The following is a 23,879-nucleotide window of genomic DNA, read 5'->3' on the forward strand; positions in this document are numbered from 1 at the left end:
AATTTTTTACTCTAAAGAATGATAGCGATTATAAGCGAGTTTAGTATAAACGTATTACTTTGATAGCACGCGAGGCTGGAACAAATAGGTATCAATTTTAGTTGGGTGTTAGCTTCATTTTTTGCAGTTGGCATAAGCAATAGCTATAGACTGGACAAGGTCTGTCACAACCTATATATCCAGTATTTTTGTAAATTCCAAGTATCATGCTTTTTGCACTATAGGACAACTACAAAAAAAAAAAAGAGCGAGTATTTTACTAGAGCAGATTTTTTTTGGAAAACCTGCAGTTACATGATGCAGTGGCCAAACTTACAGTAATCTTGTGTTGAGATTTGAATCTAGAGGTAGGTAGGAAAAGACTGCCAGTTCATGGGCCCATGCACAGGCATTCACACACATGTGCACACACACACACACATAAGCACCTTGACATGAGCTAATTAAGAATTTAATGATTCAGGTTTTTAAATGAACCAGTAGTGCAATGTGCATATGTATCAGTTCAGATCAAACTAAGACTAGAAAGAACATAAAGAGCCTTACTGTACATATTATCACAGATATGAATTTGCAGAACATGTTTTACACTCAAGAATTAATACAGAATTAAATCCATGTCCTCCGTGTTATGCATATAGTGCAAGAATAATGAGAAAGCAGGCATCGAAGATGTCAATAAGGCTGAGTAGTACAAGACAGACAAACTTGATTTCTGCTGCTGACAGCTGTCATTTACTTCCCATGGATGCATCACAATGAGGGGCAAAGCATTGTATGCCTTCTCTCTCTTTCTCTCCCTAGTTGTCTCTGCAGCAGTGAACAATGCCCCAGAGGTCATTGAATCAGTGGCTACAGAGCAAGGAATCTTAAAGCCAAACATTGCAACAAGACTTGAAGGCCAGTAAATTTTAATTGCTTGTTATAAATCAAAGCAAAAAAAATTTTCAAATCTTTGGAAGTATATTTCTTAACCTAGAATAAAAGGCAACTGCTATGAAACATTGCGAAACTAGTGTCTGCAAATCTGGTTCAACTAAAACTAAAAGAAGCATTTAACACATAATACTTCAGCACAAAAAAATGTTGTACTTTAAGTAAAACAATTAATTAGAACGTGTAAAAAAATCACAGAAATAAAAGTGGACATTTATATGACATGCTAAACGAAGGGGAAAATTGAGGTAGCTTATAATAGAAGACAGAGAGATGTTAAAGATCTGTAAACACCCTTGTCAACCAAGTGTATTAAAAACCAAATGGTATCAGAACCCAACAGCTAAGACTATATAGATAAGATAATTTCCAACTTGGTGCTTGATAATGGACACATTCAGCTTACAAAATACTTCGCAGCCTTAAAGCAGCATGAAATATGATGAGTAAATTTAGAACCACATGCAGACACAAGGTGTAGGCATGAGTGTTTGTGAGGTAAAGGGTTTCATTAGAGAGGATCTAGAAAATGACTGTTACGAGTAATATATCACAGTTTGCTGTTTAGGTATTTGGCATTTACCACATGTATAGATATTAATTTGCACTGATCACAACTGAATGCAATAATATGCAATTATCATAAATGTAGCTGAACTTGGCTAGAAAGAAATGGTTCTAGCATAAGTGATTATTTTAAATAAAAGATAATGTCAATCATATACCCATTCCTGAATTTTTTCATATTTTAGTCAAGCAGGTTAATACTTGAAACATCTTAATCTTAAACACTTCACAGAAGAGGTTATATATCATTGATTCTGCTAATATTGCATCACTTAGAGTGGCTATTTAGTAAATCTTACAGCCTATATGCATGTCATATTAATGTTGCTCTGAGTCAGATTGCTAGGTGGCCTCATACTTGAAGCACATACTTTTGATGTTAAATGTACATAAAGGGGTAAAGCAAATATCTCTAGAAGTGACCCCAGAGCACTTGTTCAAAATTATATTTCCACTTCAGATGCACGATGAAATTTTTGCATGTATACAAAATTAGTTATTCACAATCATGCTTTTATCAGCAACCTCTTATTTTGCACAATTCAGATGGCTGCTCTGCACCACAATGATGATCTTATGCCATCAATATTTTTTGGTACCATATTTGTTATAATGTTGCAAGATGATGATGCCCTATAATTGTGTTAACTGACAATGTCCATGAAAGAGAAAATACAAAAATGTCTTCAGTAGAAACTTCACAGCTTATCAAGCTTAGTACAAACAAATCTTTCCAACTTCACAATTGCGAAACAGTCCAGCTCTGATGATGCTTTGTATTTCTTTGGTTAGAATGATTTTGGCAGGATCTGTTTTCAACCAATGTCCTTACTGGAAACATGAAAACAAAACAGTTCCTTGTTTTCTTTAAATAATGGAAGATTTTATGCATGTAAGAAAAGATTGCAACTTTAAGTAATAATCTCCTCTTCTCTTTGCAATTTAATAAAATTCCTGTCAAAATGAATGCTGATGTTCTTCCTTTCAAGTCACTTTGATTTGTTTTGTAGCTTAGCCAAAACACGACGGAAAGTACTCTGGAGACCAGCTGCAGTAGACATCTGGCGGCGAAAGCTGTCACCATATGTTGCAGCAACTGTGTGCAAGTCTTTGGTGCTGAGCTCATGAAGGCGCCTGCGGATCAGTGACTGCAGTTCATAATCAGGTTCAAATCCATATTCATGCTCACGAAAAATGCGTATCTGATCCACAAACTGGCAAATAGACCTGTAACAAGAAAACCAACTTAAATGCATGACAGCCAGGAATCTGGTAAGAAGTCTAATCATGTAGGAGTTCCATGATCTTTGTTGTAAGCATGTTACTATGTGACAGTAATAAAAAAACTAGGTAAGGTCTACTTGCTTACCTCATCTTTGACCACTTGTACATGCCATTGGCCAATCTAAATCCTCCAATTTCTAACTGCTGTAGATGCAGGACAAAGAAAAGGATGCAAGGAATTGTCGGGTATGTGTGGCTGTTCTTTTCATTCATCAGTGCCATGGAATCACCTTTCATTTTCACCTGATCAAAAACAGTGAGTCTATGTAAGGGAAAATTGGTAATGAAGAGGTCAACAAAAAAGTAATATAAAATGCCATGAGACCTAGTATATAACTTAAGCAAAATTCTATATGAAACTGTTCTACATCATAAATAATTTTTTTAATGAAACTGCCTGTCACACATGTATTTTCATTCATTATGCATGTGCAAACAATTTATGTGCGCATAACACATTTGCATGCACTTACACTCACACACTGGCACAGACAAAACACACCTGTAGCTGCTCAAGTTCCTCCATGACTGCAGCAGACTTAGCAGAAAGAAATCTCCATGTAGGCAACTGCCGCACCAGCAAGTTGTCCAGTCCAGCAAAGATGGCTAGTGCTGTAGCATAGTTGTGAATCTCTATGCAAAGGTGTGCTGTTTTCAGAAACTTGAGCAAGACAGTTTCCTGACCCTGAGGTGCAGAGAACAATAAAAGTATGACACAATTTTTACTCATCTTAATTAAATCTGGATAATAACTAAGCGCAAAATATTAACAGATAAATTAACAGATTGGGATAAATACTCAGTCTCTGATGTCTTCATATAATGAAAATTAGCAGGTGAAGAAATACTATATTCTACCACCACTATCATCATTGTGATTGTCATTGTTGTCATCATCATCACTATCATCATAGTCATCAAAACCCTTTTCTCAGTAATCTCTTGGTAAGTTTATCACTTCTAATTTCTGTCATCTGAACCCTCAAGAGATGAAATTTTGACAGAGGCTGTTCGAAAAATGTTTTATGACCACCAACCTTCTGTGAGCCACAAGCAAGCACTTCTGCTGAGACCCAATGTGTGATCTCCTTTGCATGTGCGATCATGTCATCCACTCTTGATTCAAAGTATTGCGTGCTCACGAAGAGACTTGACTGTCCACTTTTGGTAGCTTTCCTAAAAGTAAAATAACTGAAAATTTTCCCCTTGCTGCCAATAGTCAAGTAAATTTTTTAAATATTATCCTCTTGATAGGCAATGCACTATAGCATATTTATTTCTGTACTTGATGAGCTTAGTTTGGATATTTAATGCCTTCGTCTGCACTGCAATCATGCTGAACTATTTAAATTAAATGAAATGTTCATTAAATCATGTACATTTATTTGTCCATAACTTTAGATGTACCAAGGTTGAAATTATAGCGTGTACAATTTGTTTTTCAAATCAACATCTGGATAAGCTGACCTATGTTTATGGGATCTTCTGGCTGACAAACAAGTATTTGGACATACAAGTATTTTGGGTAAAAAAAAGTTTAATATGCTTACCGCCATATAGGCTGTATCACGTTTTCCTAAAATGGTAACAAGAATACTTTTCAAGCCTCACCTAGTCACAGATGGAGTAAGAAGTGTAGGAATGGAGAGATCTACCCCAATACCCTTGGCTTTGGAGTCAAGGTAATGAACAGGATGAGTGCGCTGAAATAATTCCTGCAAATGCACATGAATTCAATGGTAATTCTCTGTCACAACAAATCCTACTTTTTTTAACATGAGTGGAAAATATATTTTTAGAACATTTGAAACAAGCAATCCTGGTTGGGTTGGGGGTTTACATTAGCAGCATACTAAGGACTTGTGCAACAAATGCAGTTTGTTTTTACACATCCATTTTAATTGCCAGACTACCATATCCTTCTTCAAGTCTTTATTGAAATCATGTTTTTCTCCTGTAATAAGTCATTTCAATCCTTTAACCATTCATAGCATTTTCGTTTAATTCTAGCTTTGTGGGCAGATGATGATGTGGTTCACATTCTCAGCCTTCTCAGTTGTCCATTAAAATTTGGCAAAGGGCAGAGTTATCCAATTTTTGATGTTTGATGTTTTATTCCTCCTTATTTTGTGTGGGATGGGGTGGGGAGATTTTTTTGGTCCTTCCTATAAACACTGCCTTAGATGTCATCTTGATAAGTAGGATTCTTCAATTCTAACATTTTAGCCAACATATATCTTCAGAGGGTGAGCCAGGCATACTATTAATCCTTTAGTTGGTATGCTCACCATTGGTCATGGACACAAGCACACCACATAACCACTGAAACACACCTGTTCCATGAGGGTTAGCTGTTCAGCTAGGCGATGAGCAGCATAGTCCATCAATTGCATTGCATCTCTGCGCTTAGACACTGACAACATGGTTCCATCCTCTGCCCTGCTTGCTGGCCGCCTCTCTATCATCAGTCCTCCATCTCCCTTGAATGGCATTCCTGTTCCTCCTCCAGGTTCTCCATGGTTTGTTTTCTTGCGTCCCAGCAATGAGCTGAATGATTCCCACTGAAAATCAACACAGTGTTCAGTGTTGGGGTTTCCTAGCTTCTGGAAACTCACTCTGTCCCTTTTCAGAATAAATTGTTTAAGTCTGTGACTTTTTAAGCACTATGTCTTCTGGTAGCTTTGTAACATGAGTAATTACCATTTCTCATTAACAATACTGAAAATTGGAGCTGAGACTGAAATAAATTGTGCTCATATTGTTAAAAAAAAAAACCATAGAAGTGTATCTGTTGCATGGAATATAGAAGTACTAAGACTTGGTAATGGAATGATAGTAACATAAGAACTGGTTGTTTACAAAGTTAACAGCTGCTTTCTAATGCAGGCAGTTATACACATGATCAAAAGATGACTATAAGCGTACAGAAATTGTAAAAGCAGAAAGCAGAGTATCTGAGGCTAAATCATTACTCCCAGTATTTGCCAATGGAATCTATATTACCACTTTCATTACCAATATGTGAAATAGACTGCAGTTACATTCTTTATATTTAGATTAAGTGAAACAAAGGTTAAGGATTTTAGCTAAATTCTACAAGTGACAATCATATCACCCAATTAACCAAGAGCTTTGAAAAATATAAATCTATCTAAAGTGATAAAGTGTATTAGTTTTGCGAATTAATTCTATGCCAGCACAAGATATGTAGACTATCATGAAAAATTGTGTATCTACTGCATACAAGCATATGTTGCTGAACAATTTGTGTGTCTTTCACAGGTAACTCCAAATAGCATTCAACCATAGTGCTATGGCTATGCACTGAGCCACTATAAGGAAAGTAACCCATAACCAGTGCTGTGACAGAAAAAAGTAATTATGGGATAAAGTACTAAAAAAGGTAAAATATTACTCTAAATCAGTGCAAGTTACATGTGACCGCAAAGCTTTGGAAGAATTATCATGAAAAAGCAGTGCTTTTTGTTCTTTTGGTTTGTGGTACTTCTGTGAAATTACCTCCATTAGTCGCTCTGCTTTTGTTTGCTAGAATAAAACAAATAAGATGAAAAAGAGACATGGGCAGCATGCACAGTATGAAATAAATTACAACAGTCTCTAGCAAACATGTTCTCTAATAAGACAATACATTATTGATTATAAAAGAGGGCCATCACTCCCATTCATATACACATGCACAGTCACAAATAAGGAAGAATTGAAAAATTGTTTATTATTGATTACTGCCAAAATCTAAAATTTTCACAGCTCTATAACAAGTTACATTTTCAATGCTTTTTCTTCTTTAAAAACATTTGTCATTTCCATTGGACGATCTTCACTTTACTAACTCTTCATTTTGTCTCAATGCATATTCACGGAGATGAGAGAAATCTTGATGACCATTTGAAAACACTGAGGTATAAAATACGCTGATTGATGCATGTTTACAATTTTACTGGCTTAGAATGATAGTTGATGCAATATAACAAGCACTGGAAACTGAAAGATATCAGTTGGCAAGTTCTTAATATATGTATATAAAATTGGCAGTGACAAAATAATATTATCAACATAATGAAATATAACTTGCAGAAAAAGTAGAAAAAAGCCCAAAACTTTAGAAATGCAAATTTGAATCCCTCTTTGCAACTTCCTTAATGCCAGAGACTCAGAGTGTATTATAGAACTGTATTATGTTAACTTATGGGAGCTCAATGTACATGGGCAAATGTTGGTGTTAACAATGCATCTTGAACAAATATAGTTTGCCAACTGTTTAAAATGTCTGAGAAAACAAAATGTTTACCCTCAGCATTGTTCTTTCTATCAAAATTGGATGCTACATAAATTACTATTTTCAGATACTGCACAAGATGCCAAGTGTAAGAATTTACCCGCTTAGGTGAGGCCAAATGGAGATAGTACACTTCATCCTGGTAATCCATAGGATTTGAGGGTCCAGTGAGTTCCACATTTTCCCCCAAATGACAGGCATACAAAAGATTGAGAAGATTTTGAGCTCCTTCCACTCCACTTTCCACCTGCACATGATATAATGTAGCTTCAAAATAACATTAATGTAAGTATACATTAATGAGCAGGAATATTTCTTTTGCCAAGATCTTCCCTTATATTCCTGATGCATGCTACACACTATAAAGTGCTATGTACCAACCCGCTGGGTCACAAACTTTTCAAGATGGTCCTGAGAGATTCATTGCGTTCAAAGTCAACACTGTAATAACCCTCCAGCCAGTACTGGAGAAGGTCCATGGCACGCTGCTGTACTCGAACCATGTTGGCATCTTTCTGGTTCCCTCTAAAAAAAAAGTCATTCATGCAAGTATAAACTTTACTAAATCTCATCTCAGAAAATAAATAACTGCTGGGCCACTGCTTTGACCAACTGATATTTACTGGAATTACAACTTGAGATACACCTTCAATCAGATCATGCATCGAAGGAAGGTTTTTTCTGTCACTTCCTTGTTTTTGTTTTCATTTGGTTTTACATCTGTTAACAAATGCAAATGAACTGTAAATTTTAAATTATCGTATAAAAATTCTGGAACCATGTGTAAATAAAAAATTTGGGCAAATATATATGTCACCAGCTAACCTACCACATGGCACACTCTTGCACACACTCTTGTGAAGGTAATGTTCAACGCATAGCCGTAAGTTGTTGGTATCTTTTATTATGGCAACTGTTTTGCTGGCCACCTGCAGCTGGCAACCTTTACTACTACTGCCTAACAGAGCAAACTCTCGGCAAATTTTCTGCTAAGTCCCCAGCTGGGCTGCTTGAGATGGTACCATGCTTCAACTTGTGTCTTGCTCTCTCCAAGCTCCTCTCTCTGACTCATGTTACACCACATATCTTCCTCCCTAATATACTCTCCAGAAGGGTTAATATGCCATTGGTGTCCAGCGGTATTGGAGGATAGTGCTGATTGTGCTGCTGGGGTTAACCTAGTGGAGACTGGATGCAACCCCCTCCTCTACCATACAGCTTCCTCCATACCCTCTGGACAACACAAACTTGCACACCAAAAAGCACTACTGACCAGTACTTCCAGCCTCTACCACATATATAGTTAATAAATAAATGACTGAATTAAAATAAATACAGCATAAGTGGTCAGCTATTTACTCACTTTGCAGCAGCCAAGTACTTCTGGACAATGAAATCAAAAACTTCCTCTGCTCTCAGGAAGTAACGAAAGCAGAACAGAAACTGGTGGATAAAGCCCTCACTTAAGGCCGACCTGCAAGTTATGTTCACAGAATATTTGTTATGATGCTGCAGATTTGATAAGTTGCTCAAATAAGCAATTGCAATTATCACCTTGTGCTTTCCTTTAAAAAATTTTGGGTTGACAAAAAGATTAACAAATGTTATTTTTTCCCATCCTTAGCAGGTGAGATGTTCCTTTCTTGATCTTCAGTTTAGATAGTGTACTCAAAATGACTTTGTCTCCTTGACAATTTATTTGAAAGCAAGAATCAACAGGAAAGTGATGGAAGGAAAATGATAACGGGGTCTCACCGAGTGAAAGAGATAGGCCAGTAAACCTTTAGGATGGCCTGCTTGCAGAACTTGCATGTCACAACCTGTTGTGGGTTCTCGGACTGTCTGAAATTGCAACAAGTGATTCTCCAAGTAAGGTTGCAGCACTAGAGCAGGAGGATCGCCTACCCCTGCACTGCCACCACTGGCGACCAGGGTGTGAAGAAAACAAAAATCCAGTCCATACAGCTCAGCCAACAGCATCTGCATATAGAAACATGTTGCTAGAGCATTTGGATGTAAAAATAGCTGAACAAAGTATACTTTTAATGTAAAATGATAATTTTGAAATCAGTTTTGCAAATAACTGTATGAGGATATATGTTTATGTGATCTAACATTAAACTTTTTTTTTTTTTTTTGCATTCTTGGTTTTCCCACTTTAGGCAAGTTTTATGCAAAAGATAGAGAGGAAGAAAACATCGTTGATAAAAGAAGTGACCTATGAATGGATCCACATGTGAGCAGATGTTGAAATAAAAGAGACCAAAACACTTAATGTTTGATGGGAAAAAAATGGGATTTAATAAAACTTCAGCAGCATGAAGAATAAATAATAGCCATGTGACATTTAAAAGATAAATGAAGGAAGCAGGGATTAATTTGTAATAAAACAGTTTATGAAACTAAAAAGGAAAAGTCTTTAGAGGTTGTTAGGTTACTGCTTTCATAAACAAGGACTAATTATACTGACTTGAAGGTGTGTTTGGCATAAATCCAAGAAATGAAGCTTCTTTGTCATTTCAGACATGTCCTTTAAAACCTGGCTCACCACAGCTTTCCTATCACCTGACAAAGATAATACAGCTAATGGAGACAATGACAATTCAGATTAGAAGTCTTAAAATTAAAAAAATATATATATTGAATTCAAATCAATTCTTGAAATAATAGTGAGTAATAAGGCTTTTGCTTGAAATTCACTGTGAGTGCATGTGTGTGCAGTCACACATCATATTCGTGTTTAAATTAAAAAATAATGTAATCTTTAGTCCAAATGTCTTATTGTTCTCCAAATCATCATTAATTTCATGAAGAAGCACAATATTAAAGAGGAAACCTTTGCTGTGTTTGGCACCAGGGTCAGTAAGTTTCTTGTAAAATCCCTGGCATTTGCGACGCTGTTTCCTGTGCATGGCAATCTCTTGTTCAATGTTTGCAAGGCTTGCTTCTATTCCTGACTTTTTCTCTTTCTCCAGCTACAAAATGATAAACCAATAAAATCTATTATAGAATTAGCTTTACCTAGGACTTCTGTTTTTCTTTTTTTTTTCTACTTTATTTCATGCTGACAGAATAAATGAGGGAATTTTCAATGTTATTATTAATAGTAAAAGAAAATTTTGGATAGTTTCAATGTCTTGCCTCAGTTCCAATTGACATTTTAAGCCTTAAAAAAATTAATTTGTTTCCAATACCCTGAAACCCAGAATGATCACAGACATAAATTCGATTCTGAAGATCCATACTTACAATGCCATGGATGAAGCGGTCCATCTCTTCTGTCATGTTAAAATGAAGCATAGCACAGTGGTAGACAACCTGACCTTTTTTATAATATTCCCCAAGTTCATGGCCCCAAGCTAGCTTTGGAGCATGCTGGGTCTGAGGAAGCTTACAGCTGGAACTGCTGCTTGAATGATTCCCACTTGGTCTGACCAAGTCCGGCACACTAGGCTTTATGCGATAACAAGAATTGTTATTCACTTCCTGCTGATTTAGCATCTGTTTGGATGCTTGAGTAAACACCTTGTTGCTGCCAGTGAGGCCTGTCCCTGCTTTTGCTATGTGACCAGTAAAGGATGAGGGGCTGCTGCAATATAGGCTGCTATTGGTTCTGGATGAGTAAAGTACTTTCTGTTCCTCAACAGACTGTTGGCTGAAAACACCACGCTCATGTTTGTAAAGTTTCTTAAAGTCTATAGAAACACTATTTGGATTGCCGTCGGGGTGATGGTAGTGCCTTGGCATTGACACTTTGCTTGCAGACTGTGATGGCCTGTCACAGAGTTGAAGATTCTTGCTGCCTTTCCAATCGTCAGTGGAATAAAAATGCATTGCCTTTGCATGGGAAGAATGCTGAGGCCTGGGCAGACTATGGTAACTAGAAGGAATATAGGAACTGGGGCTTTGTGAGCCTGAGCTATAACCATCAACATCGTGACTGGAGTTTCCTGTCTCTTGCTTTTCTTTGTACTGGCCTTGAGATGGTCTTTCTGACAGTTTCTTTCTTTTGACTGTGCCACATTACTACTATCCATGCTTTTATTGACTGAAGTACCCAGGATGTTCTTGAATGATCCCAGGCTAATGGGATTGTTTGGAGTTGTGCTACCTTGCAGGTTGTGAAGCGAGTTACTTTTATAGCTGTCTAACCGTTTTTTTGCACGCATCTTTGTGCCCTGGTCTTCACTGTCAGTTGAGTCCGAAGTTTCACTAGGACCACTGCCATACCTCCCACTGGGGAGAACACGGACAAGAGAATTGCTGAATCCTGCAGTTCTGATACCACTATCTTTAACAAGATTCTCTTTGTCATCAATATCAGTCTTTGTTCGCATCTGTGGTTCTTTTTCTACAGCTTGTGAAAACTGCTCTGGTCTCACATGTGAGTGATGCGTTTCCTCCTTAGGATCGTTTTCCTTTGGGAGCAGAAGGCAAAGAATCTAACTGTCCACTATAGAGTTTTGTCTTTTTTCCCAATGTATTTTGTTCCTCATTAATGAAAGCCTTTCTCCCTTCAACAGGTAGGGTCTTTGCAGGATCTCTAAAATGTAAAAAAAAATCAGTGAGGCACAAAACAAGAAAAAAATCTTCTCATTCCTAAGCATTTTGAAATAGGCTACTACTAAGTTTTCAAAATATAAACACAGTATAATGTGACATGAATAATAGTTCTATGAACTTCAATGTGATAATTTAGCTATTTCCTTGTGAATTTTTTTTCTTTAACAAGAATATAGGAAAAGAAAATGTACCTGTCAGCTGGAGGCCAGTCACCATTTACAACGTGGAAAAGCCTGGCAAGCAAATTGTTTTGCCACTGTATGTGGGGGTACTTTTCCAATACAGCATTTTTGAACGTTTCCCATGTAAGATGAGCCAGAGAAAGAACATAATCAGCTGGAAAGAAAAAAAATTTTCACCTCACCACAACAAACCTTTATCATAATGTTAGCAGTAATATTTTAGAATTCAACAAACAATTCTATGTCTCTAGGAAAACGGGAAAAAAGAGATAGCAAGGCACTTAAGGTAAGACACCACTGCAGAAAAAAATTAAGTGGATTTGTACTTTTGTTGTCTTTTTCGAAGACACATCACATACAAGTATTATGATTGTATTCTTCAAATGATCCCTTTAATTTATGGGTTTTCTACAGCAAGCAAGATCAGTAACTTGTAACAGTTTCACTGCCTGCTGGGATGTATACCTTCAACTGTGTACTTGGGCTATGAATATCAGCAAAAGACAAAAGGTTACAACAATAAATATCGCTTACTCATAACCTCTTTATCAGGTACAGGGCCAACAATGATGCCTCCATCCTGCAGAGTTTGCTGCACCTGTGTATACGCTGCATTGTGCTGGAGATTATTACCATATTGCATCCCATCCATTAGGCCCACCTCAGCACCTTGGAAAGTTGTCAGTTTATCTGGGGAGCTGACATCACCACCTTTTAGTGGAGGTGTCAATGGTTGCAAGTGGGAACTAGTGTGCTGTGGTTTACCATCATCTTGCGCCCTGTCGCTATCATGATGACTCCTGACAATGGCCTCATCATGAACATACATCTGTCTACTACTTCCCCTGCTACCCTGATCCTGGACAGTGTATGAGCCTGAGTTTCTAGATGGCACACCAGACCCCGAGTTGTTAACTCTTCCATGGCCTATCCCAAACCCAGTAGGAGAGTCACTGATGGCAAAGCTTTCCTTATCCAGAAAGTCAGTTGTGCAATGAGGCTCTGGAGAATTTGAATATGTTTTGATTCACATTAGAAATGGAGTTCAATGAAGTTGCTAACCCACTGGCACAATGTTTGGTATGCTGTGCCGCTGTCTTGTGTACAAGACCCTTAGCACTGCGACTGTTTGTGGTCATGAATCTGTTGGAAGACACTTCATCCTTGCCCTTTCCAGAATCCTGACCAGAAAGATCCACAGAAGGGGCATCCAATAAAGGCACTGTGTTAGGACTAACATGGAAAAATTGATGTTGTAATCCCTGTACCAAACCTGACTCAGAGTTAGGTGTGCATGCACTGCATGGAGTTGTTGGTTGAGAGTGAGAGCAGCTGTGTGACATGACACTGATGGGTACAAGCTGCACCAGACCTGTGCGGGGGTCCTGCTGCATATGAAACTGTACAGGAGCACCAGGGATCAAACCACCAGGGTATTGCACAAAGGAAAATGGCATGGGCTGACCTATGAAGCCTGATGTGGGGTTAACGGAGAAATCCCCACGTTTGAGCTTGAAAGTGTCCCAGTAGCTTGTTGGTAAAGTGTCTGTACTGATTCTTGCGGCTGTACAGGTAAAACTGGCAAGTGACTGTAACACACAGAGATTGCCCATGTTGTTGCACTTGCTGTGGCTGGAATTGTGCAGACGGCTGATCCAGGTCACCAGAAATTTCTGTAGATGTCCTATGTCCTGGAGACTTTTTCTTCCTGATGGTGCTAGTCCTATCACCTGTTTCCTTTCCACTTAGATGGACCTTCAAGTGCTCAGCAATGGCTAATGCCAGGCTCTGAGTGTCAACTTGACCTGAACTTTGAAACTCCTGCAGGACTGACTCTAGAGTCACAGATGTTTCCTCCACTTGTTCACTTTTTAGATTCCTTGAACTGTTGCCAGATCCTCCAGGCGTCTGTGTCTTTCCTGAATCTGAAGTTTCTGGCTTACTGTGATCACAGTCTGTGTCTTTGGACATACTCAGTCCTTGCCTGGACTTCTGCATGCTTTCCTTAAGCTCCTTCAGCTTGTTCACCACAGTCTTCTTCTCTTCCCCCTCAGCATGCTCTAAGATCTGAGCTTTACTTGTTACCTCAGATGCAGTGGAACTGTGTAATATGATGGGCTTGAAGTGAGTTGCAGCTGATGAAAAGGCATTAGGAATTCTTAGCTGTTCTCCATGCCTCTCTTCAAGACGCTTCTGGAGCTTTTGGACTGGCACCAGCCTGAAAGCAGACCCTGATGGCTACTTCTTGAGATAAGTGTCTGAATGCTGATGGCTGGGATACAGAGGCCAGTTCATTTTCCTCCATATCATCTTCAGAGAACATGACTTCGTAATGCTTTAAATCAGTAGCTCCAGCATTCTGTCCAAACAGCCAGAGAAAGGGCATTAATGACTGTTGTCAAAGATCCTTTCGCACATTCATTCAATAAAAACAATTCTTGCCAGTCCCTCACAAATCCTCACAGTGTGAATACCAACAACAAGCATACTAATTGGCAGTATGGTATAGACATGTAGCTTATCTGTTAAAATATATATTAACTATCTTTACATATATTTGACCATAATTACTAATATATTATGTAAGAGTATCAGGTTTAGTTACTTTAATCTCAGCTGTTGTTGGGGCAAACCATGCTTCTGATAGTCTGCAGATGCTAAATTCGTTGTTTCCTTTTCATGGCTCATCTGTAGCATAAAAACAAAAGCAACTTAAACAAAGTCAGGTAAAAAAAAAAATTCCTTAATTTTACACTTTTACACTGCTAACAGATCATCATCTAAAGTAGTCCAGTTGGGTATTTCATATAATGTTTTCTATAGAGTTTGCCCTGTTTCGTGTTGGTAGCAGAGGTATCTGCAGGTGGCCACCAAGCAGTCATCGTAATAAAAGATACCAACAGCCTACGACTATGCCCTGAGCATCATCTTCACAAAGTGTGCTGTGTAGCAGGTTACCTGGTTACACTTGTTCTTGAACGTATGATTATAATTTGATGCAACTTACTCAACCTCACCTTTAAAGCAAAAGAGTTCAGGAAGAGTTTTTGACAAAGAGCTCTTGAGTCAATGCTGGTCTGCTTTTCATATTCATCGCATGCCTGTTCAAAGCAAAAGCCAACACTGTTTACATCAACAAAATACAACCCTTATATTTGCTATATGGGATCCTTAGTCACAGCTAGGTCAAGTTTATGACTACTAGTACATGCTATAGGCAGGAACTGCAGTGATAAGCCACATTTAGTTTTGTCATTTTTTGTAATGATCAAACAACACAGTACTCTTAGGCAGTACCGCTATGGTACTGTATGAAGTCCAGCAGACTAAATTAAACCAACTGTACGTGCTTGTAGCAGAGAACTTAGCCAAACCTGTTCAGAAGACTCCTAAACAATCCTTACTCCTCTTATGTGAACATTATATGGCATAACACATAATTAATTTGTTGCCTTTAAGAAAGTACACTTATAAGACACTTAAATGACTTATTAAGCGGTGTTTAATTATTCTTAGATGAAACAAAAATGCCCCCAAAATGGTCATGTACTAACAAGGAGTCCAACATCAAGAGTGGGGCGATACTCAGGGCTTGAGTCCAGCAGTGATGTAAGCAGCTCCTCAAATGCCGTTACTGTTGTAGCATTCGGAGAAAACGTTTTTTTGCCAGCTGCACTGCTCAAGGTAATTCCAAGCCCAAACATGCATGTCTGTAAAACAACACAATATTCTCAGCTCTATAGACCATCTGATGTCAGCATGCAGTGGCTAAATAGACCAAGAATAAAAAAAAAAAAGACAATAGCATTTTGAAACTACTGAAAATTCATATCATTGAAAAAAAAGCCTACAGAATAGAATGAAAAGATCTTTCCTTCAGGTACACATTTCTTTCAACTACATCTATCATAATGTTGCATAAGGGAACTGAAATAATAACAATCGTCAATTCTCTTGCTTCAAATATTAATAATTTCATTGTGTAACAGTTTGTTAACAAATGCTATGAATTCTTAAAGTAACTGCCTTTCTTGAAATCTAGCCTGTTGTAGAACAAATATAAAATAAAGGCCTTGAAGTGACACATTACAGTAAATCATGCTGAATTCATAATTACATATGTTTCACTTAGCAAAATAATACAAGACAAAAAAATTAATGTTCCCACCTTTTCATCTACAATGCCTTTCTGCTGTAGCTCAGGTGCCATAAATATAATTTCCAAAGGTTTGTCTTCTGGTATGGCTTTATATGATACACATCCATTAGCTTGCACCATTACTGTATCTGGTGAAATGTAGGCTGCTGCAAAGTCACAATAATTTCCTAAATACATGTGAGCTTGAGAATCTTTGAACTCCATGACCTTTTCTCATCAACAAAAGCACATGTATTTTCATTGGTGAAAAACGGCGTGTGTTTGCCTGTATATCCATGAGTTTGTATGTATAAGCATGTGCTTGTGTGTGTAAGCATGTGTGCACACACCCACAATGAATGGGCGCATATATACACATCAGTGCTCACATGGACACAGCCACTGTGCACAAATGAGCATGCATGATATATATATATATTATGTATTCTATTGAAATGTGTCTAAAATGGGTAAAATTTTATATATTCACACAGATACGTTTAAAAACAAATGAGAACGTGCATGCATTTTGTACAGGTGTTCATTTGTAAGCATATGACATAGTATTCACGTTACCCTGTAAACACTTAAAATAACAGCAAACATTGCACAGACACAAAGACAGGCATATCTGAACATGTGCTCACCCGCTATAACTCATGTCACTAACAAAAACAACCATATGTGTGTATATATATATATGGAGAGAGAAGAAACATTGGCATAATTACTTACGCAAATGCTTCTTTTTTCTTTGCAAACTTATGATGCATTCTTTGCACAAAGCCCACAGTTCAGACTCTTGCAAGTTTCGCTCCAGAAACGTTAAAATTTCAGACAAGAGCAGACCTTGCCTTCGTTTTTTCCGTGGAGATGCGATGCTGTCAGTGCTCGTAGAACTCTGGTCCTGTATGATGGAGGTATGTGAAGAATGACCAGCAATGCTATTCACCATATACTCATCCCTCTCTTGTTCATCCACATCAAGCATCTCCACTTCCATCCATCTGTCAGGATTATCATGTAACAGATTATGGGAGATTTTTGCCACACTGCTGCTGCTGCTGAGGTGCTCTCTTCCTGAATCAGAGTTGCTGGACTGGCCTTGACCAGGTGTAACCAGTCCTGTCTGGTTTTGCAAATATGCAGCTAGTTCCTCTGTTACTGACAACAGGCTGGTGTTGTTTTCACCTGTGGACAAATATTTATAACGAAGGATTTATAACTCTTCAAGAGAAAAGCTTATAGGAGTTTTCTAGTGATATATGTACACACACACACAGTATTAGCTGATATATATATATATACTTTTCAAAGCAGAAGACAACAATTATGCTGGAAAAATAGTTAAAAGCTTTTTCAAGTGGTTTCATATACTATTAGGTATCAAAGTTGGAAAAGCTGAATAAACTTTCAATGATGAAAATATTAAATATTACCTTCTAAACATTGCTCCGTGTTATTACAAGCAAACTTCTGACAAATTTCTTGTGAGGAATAATCCTGCAAGGCATGGTCACAAAGCTGCAGGACAGTTTCAAGTTTTGGTCGTTTACCAGGGTCATCTTGTGTTAGCTGTGTCAGAAGGTTGTATAGATCATCTGACACCTCTGACCTGAGGTCCACTGAGTGGCCCATGTAGTCCACAGCAAACAGTAGGGTCATTCCCAGTGAGTAAAGATGTGACTGAAACATGGTCAGATATATATCTCTATTCACAGCCTTTCTTTGACAGATCAAACCAACTAGGACCTTAGAGACAGGCTGTAACGCCTTAATACATTTTAGCACTGCACAATTGTATTTGCTTGGTGTGACCACATTAAATTGTGCATCACTAGAAGGTGGCTTGTTCATGCTTTGTGGGCGGTCAATTAAAATCAGGTTTTACTCTACACACACACACACACATTTGCATGCACCTGCTTTCAGTTTTTATGTTGTTTCACTGAGTGTAGGCTCTGCTACACTATTTAGTAATCTAAGGTGATTACTATAGATGCTGTTCTATAATATAAAAGGGTAAAATGGAAACTATCAAGTTCAAATGGTTAAAACTGGACACATTTTATTCTGTTCTCCAGCTCCCTGATACTGCTTCATCAGTAGTAATAAGCTGAAGTCAGACCTAACATTTGATATGTCTAAAGATCTCAATGAGCAGAAAGACAAAACATCCAGTCACAATTAAGCCCCAAGAGGTAAGTCACATCAAGTCTGGAACCAACTGCCTCCTTGTTACTTGTGAAGCTTATTATCATGTCCAGTCCCTTTACAAGATTACATTTCTCACTGCCTTTAGCAGAATATCACTCACAACAAATGGTTAACTGCATGGAGGTGTAATGGTTAGTCTACAGATCACATAAATGGTTTAAGAAATAATTCAAAAACTTTACACAGAATGTATCTCCAAGTACTATATATATATATATTTAGGAAATACTGATGCACAAATTGCTTTTGCATTCAAATTCACTGTTTTTTCGAATGTGTTAATACTTTTATATTGTCAGTCGCAACTTTTAAAGCATTTTTTTCACTAAAATATAATCAATGCTTCATTGAAGTAGCGGAATCAAGCGAAAGGATTAGTAAGGCATACATACATGAACATTGCCTACAGTTAACAAGAAAGCCCAGTGCCAAGACTACTTACCTTAGGGTCAGCAGGCATCTGATAAAATAGCACAATTATAAAAAAGTTCTCTAAATTATGGATAGCCAGGTTTTGTTTCATACTTGGAAAGATTGCTTTTTCTTGCTTTTTTTTAAAGAAAAGTTAGACTTGACCAAATGGCCAATGAAAATAATCAGATGAGATGATGCAATAAATGTTAGTGCTTTAATCACCATCCCCATACAAAACAGATATGCATCTACCCCTCTAAAAGAACAAACCCACCCATATATACAGTGATGCACAATTGTCTGTTTCTTGTTATTCAACAGCTACATATGTCTTTTCAATTCTCAACCACCACTGCTATCACAGTGGGTTTTTTTCATAGTCTCAGCCTCCCCTCCCCTAAACAGCTCTTCCCTTCTTTTTCTTGTTCTCACCATCCCCAACCTTAATTCTTTCGCTTGAAGTGTACTGCTGGAGCTTGTTGTTCTGTTAGTGTATTTTCAATCTGTTGAAGTGTTTTCCTTACAGAGCAGCTGCCTACAATATTTAAATGCCTATCTTTTTCTTGTTGATCTTCCTATTTTGTTAGTGGTGTACACTAACATGTGCGTTTGTCTCACAGTTACACTTCATAAGACCTGTACATCTGTGAGGTACAAAAAAGGGCAGGGTTATCACAAACGAAAATTTATGCCTTATAACAATAGTCACAGCAGGGCAATAGTTATTATATACAAAAGCAATTTTTTTACAAACAGGAAGCCAATAACATTGTCCCCTTTGTGTACAGCTTACCTTGTAAGTAATGCCTTCTTCTGCCTCATCAGGAGCAAGGTACAGAGGGTCTGGGTCTGAAACAGAAGGTATGCTATTAAGGCTTTTATAGTTTTTTTTTAGAAAATCAAAAAACAAAAAAAAAAAATCGAAATACATTACATTAAAAATACATAAGTGTAAAATAAACCAATGAATGTATGATCTATGCTGCATAGCTATGAACCAGATAAAATTACCTTGGAGCAAAATTAAAGAAGTAAGATTATGCTCAGAGGTGGCAAGGACTGTAATTCTGGAGGTAAGGTGTTCTGCTTTAAGTGCAAACAGAATCAGACATTGGATCCTGGGCTTTGGTCCACAGCAGAGATCATGTAACTTATAGAGATTATGTCCCATTACCACTATTGGTAATTCAAAGACTTAACTAAGGCTTGTATGTCGTGGTTTTTGCTGCTTGTTTTGTGTGCATGATGTGCATTATGATTCTTCCAGCCTTTTGGCAGTCAGCAGTCCATGATAAGAGGCAAAAGGGACGAGGAAGGGTGTCCCGAAGCAACTGCATGTCTCCTTTCGCAACAAGAATTAAAGGTTGGTAGCCAGAAGCGGAGTAGGTAACAGTTTAAAAGGGGATAAAGATGCCGCCTGAGGCCAGCGCACTGCTCGAGAAAAGTTGGGGAAAAATAATTTACTTGTTGAGAAACGACGTACGTTACCATAATTATGAGGGCGAGAAGGATCGATACAGTCAAATCTCCCTACTATGCCACCTACCGGGACCGAGCAAAAGTGGCATAGTAGCGAGAGTGGCATGGTAGAGATCAGGATTCGTAAAAACGGCTTTATTTGTTCAAGTTACCCGTCAGTCCAAAGCAGGGTGGGCAATTATTTTCCCAAGGGGCCGCATGAGAAATTGGGATGGTTTTAGAGGCCGGACTAATATAGAGTTTAACTCAGTTTTACCAATAATGTATAGTATATATACTGGCGGGCGGGCCGGTCAGAGACAGGAGTCCTTTGCCCAGGTCTGGGTCCAAAGCTCTCAAGAATCGTCGGCTTCCCTAGCTGTCTCCTCTCATTCTCCCCCTCACCTCTTCATCCTCCACCCCTTCCAACCACATCGGCACCTGCATCCTGTCGCTAGTCGACCCCCTCACACCTTCCTCTGTCACGTGGATGTCCAGCGACCACCACCCCCCCACATTGCCAGCCTCCACCCTCCCTGTTGCGTTCTAGGTTCCGTCCCACCTAACTGCGATGTCCCACACTACCATACAGTATAGTAATCAAGCACTGCGCGGAATTTCACGACTTGTGTCTTTTAACAGTCACACAAAAGTGGCATAGTAGCGAGAGTAGGGGTGGCATAGTAAATTTTTTTTTACATTGAATTTATAGTCGGGACCGAGCAAAAGTGGCATAATACCGAGAGTGGCATAGTAGAGGGGTGGCATAGTAGGGAGATTTGACTGTAGATCGAAGAAGATAAATGACAAAAATATTTATTTACGAGGGTAACAGAATAAACAAAAGTTACAATTTTTTCCATCTAGCTCTCGGACTAAGTAGAGAAGATAAACTGCATGAGAACCATATGCAAATTAATGCAGAGAACGAAGATGCGGGAGAAGGACAGATGAAGACTGCAAATGAGAATTAAGAAGTGTGTGTTTGCAAGCCCAAAACAAGAAAACACAGCAGCAAGAATGAAGACATGCTGGTGAAGTGAGATAATTCTCCTCCTGTCAACCTGTTTCGGGGCATGGGTCAATATTTGAAAGGCGCTTAGAGGAGATTGTGTGGGAGGTGAAAACAGGATTGTGTCCTGACCACTGTTTCGGGCTTCTTACTGAAAGCCATCCTGAGTAGACAGGAATCTCTTTCGCCTGATCTTCTCGCAATTTCATTTGTATTTTTTTTTTAATGGCAACAGTTCACAGGTGATAATGACATACAACTAGACAGACAGACCCAGTACATTACATTATTGTCGTGGATGAAAGCAGAGATCACTCGACTTTACTCGACTTGCCAGTGCAGATCGGATGAAAGAAGAACATGGGAGTGAGACGGCGAAGACCATTGTCTTACAACAATGTGACATCAATCCCTAAAGAAATCACTCAGCTTTAAGAAGAATGCTAGTTCACGAACAGACCAAACAAGCAAACAATTAGCCGACAACGACATACAAAACCGCCCGGCACAGTGAACCTGAACTATCTGCAATAATCTGCTGGAAGCATCTACAAAGGGGGCGAGGGTCAGGGAAACAGACTCAGTTCTAATGCCCGTCTGCCAAGCTTTTCGTCGTCACGACAATGTCCAAGGACAGGCTATAGGTATTGTCTGAATGCTTGGGCAAACGTTTGATCCTCCCAAAAAACAACACGAGGTTCGTCGCCCTGCTTAGTCGCACAAAAGCCCAAGGAAGCACGCGTCTTGCGGCGCCCCAGACGACTTATCTTCAATAACACGCAGCATGTGAATAAACAAGAACATAAACAGAGAGTGCTTTATATGTAAGAAGCTGTGTTTATGGTGTATTCTTTGGTCAAACACTACCAGTTTTGTTTCTGTGGAGCGTCATTAAAAAAAAAATATGCGTGGACACAATCTGCCGATCAAAACAGTAAAATATGCCCATCCTCCAAAACCCATCTTTTACCTGATAAAAGACTATAAAATATAGATATATTCTGAACCTGCAATACATGTACTTAATGCAATCAAACGTGGTATTTACAAAAGACAACCTTAAGCCATTCGCAGGCCGGTCCTTACCTGCGTCCAGGTCCAAAAAGCACACGTTTCCCTCGCGGTCAAAGGCGACCGTGTCCGGGGTGATCACCAAAGACTGGAAGAGGTCTTCAGTATTGTGGACATACTCCAGAGTCAGACAGCACTCCCGACACAGAGCCCACACCTGCTCCTCCGCCAGGCTCACCTCTCGCCCCTCCACAATCTCACTTAGCGTCACAGTCCCGTCCGCCATGTCTCCTTCCTCCCCTTCTAACAGCAACGGATCATCCATTGTGGCCTTGCGAGCACCACCTCGTCGTCACTCCGGACTGGGTGAGGGAGACCGGAGAAAGTTGCTGTCATCAGACGAGGTCATGGCCACTCAAAATTCTGCAGTTTATTCGGTGCATATGATGCTGCATGGACGACACATAGTGGCTCCCACGTCGGTACGATGCAAAACTAAACTTCAGTCTTCGGTCTTCCCTTTTATTTGTCCTCTTTTCTCTGCTCCCGAGCCAAAGAATTCATTCATCTCGATCTTTACCTACACAGAAATGTCAAATCTTTCATTAGATGCCCTACAACAAAACTTTGTAGTTTTAATGTTTTACGTACGTACGTCAGCAACAACTCGTACTAGTGTATGACTCACACACTCACACGCACAGGTCGCACTCCATGCCCCAAGCACCTTCAGACGTCACCAACACAAAGCAATAGAAACTGTGACCGATTCCCACTCGATCCCCGCGCCTCCATTCTTAAAGTGCGAGCAAATTTCAGATCGCGGGGGCAAGCAGACGTCACAAAGGCTCGCTACACCTTATCTCAACGCTAAGACGATTTATTATTAAGCGCGCGCGATCACACACACACACACTGTCTGTAATCAGTGTTCAGTATGTTTGTTATTATACTATTTTATATACATGGTGTATAGGATGTATGGGGAGAGGGGACGTCTAATGTGATCTTGACAAAACCGAAATCAAACGACTGTGACCAGCAATAATAGTCTCTTATCGATATCTGGCGAAAAGGAGGCTTTGTTGTTGTCAGGCGCTCGTCAACAATGCGACACGTACTGCGCTCTGGCCGCCAATGTAAAAAGATTTACCACGAGTCGACTGTACTCTTGTCGAGTCATAGTACGACGGAAGCAACAAAAATATCCGGGGTGTCAGTTAGACTAACATGTCTATGCCTCTGATCATGCTCAAACGCATTGCGAGGTTCTATGACTATTAATTGACAGTAAAACTCGACTGTCCTGCTTTATAATGCAGTCTAATGAGGCACTTTCCTTCGCCACCCAAAAAATAACAATGCGGACCTTATTTCAGAATGGAAAATAATTACTGATTTTTAACTTTGAACGCTGACTTACCTGGAGGAAAAACTCAATCTACGCAGACAGGTAGCCCGAAATGTTTCTCGTGGAACGGACGAAGTGGGACCGACCCGGTCACTGTGCGTGGCCTTTATCATCTAACCTTCTCCTCTTGTCTCGCTACCTTGCTCCTTATTCTCCGGTGTTGGCCATTGTTGCCAGCCCTGTAAAAGGCGCCATGACCAGATTAGAATTCGATCGCGGCTCTGCCTTGCGTGGTCAGGTATGACACTGATTTTCACACCCACCAGGTGTACAGACCGTTCAGTACACACACGCACGAGCACAAACACACACACAGAGTGCTTTGTGTAGCACAGACCCTAGCAGCATCGGAAACCATAAGCTCAAGGGGTCCACCAAGTTTGTCTTGA

The 23,879-nt window shown here is 39.1% G+C and overlaps 1 protein-coding gene across 1 annotated transcript; it reads right to left on the reverse strand.

The window, feature by feature from the left end:
- Positions 1-437: 437 nt before the first annotated feature.
- Positions 438-23,879, reverse strand: LOC112564004 (kinase non-catalytic C-lobe domain-containing protein 1-like). Its single transcript, XM_025238512.1, is given in 31 exon segments — positions 438-2,730; positions 2,873-3,030; positions 3,290-3,472; positions 3,825-3,963; positions 4,399-4,502; positions 5,121-5,348; positions 6,307-6,333; positions 7,185-7,364; positions 7,477-7,609; positions 8,448-8,593; positions 8,840-9,064; positions 9,555-9,649; positions 9,921-10,059; positions 10,334-10,888; positions 10,891-11,488; positions 11,490-11,627; positions 11,839-11,983; positions 12,364-12,851; positions 12,853-13,383; positions 13,385-14,067; positions 14,293-14,317; positions 14,435-14,517; positions 14,847-14,930; positions 15,384-15,539; positions 15,998-16,134; positions 16,703-17,158; positions 17,407-17,653; positions 18,627-18,644; positions 19,392-19,447; positions 22,155-22,659; positions 23,503-23,879. Coding segments are annotated over 30 exon segments (6,645 nt in total). The 5' UTR covers positions 22,405-22,659; positions 23,503-23,879; the 3' UTR covers positions 438-2,492.

This window comes from Pomacea canaliculata, linkage group LG5 (assembly GCF_003073045.1).
Source record: "Pomacea canaliculata isolate SZHN2017 linkage group LG5, ASM307304v1, whole genome shotgun sequence".
Lineage (NCBI taxonomy): Eukaryota > Metazoa > Mollusca > Gastropoda > Architaenioglossa > Ampullariidae > Pomacea > Pomacea canaliculata.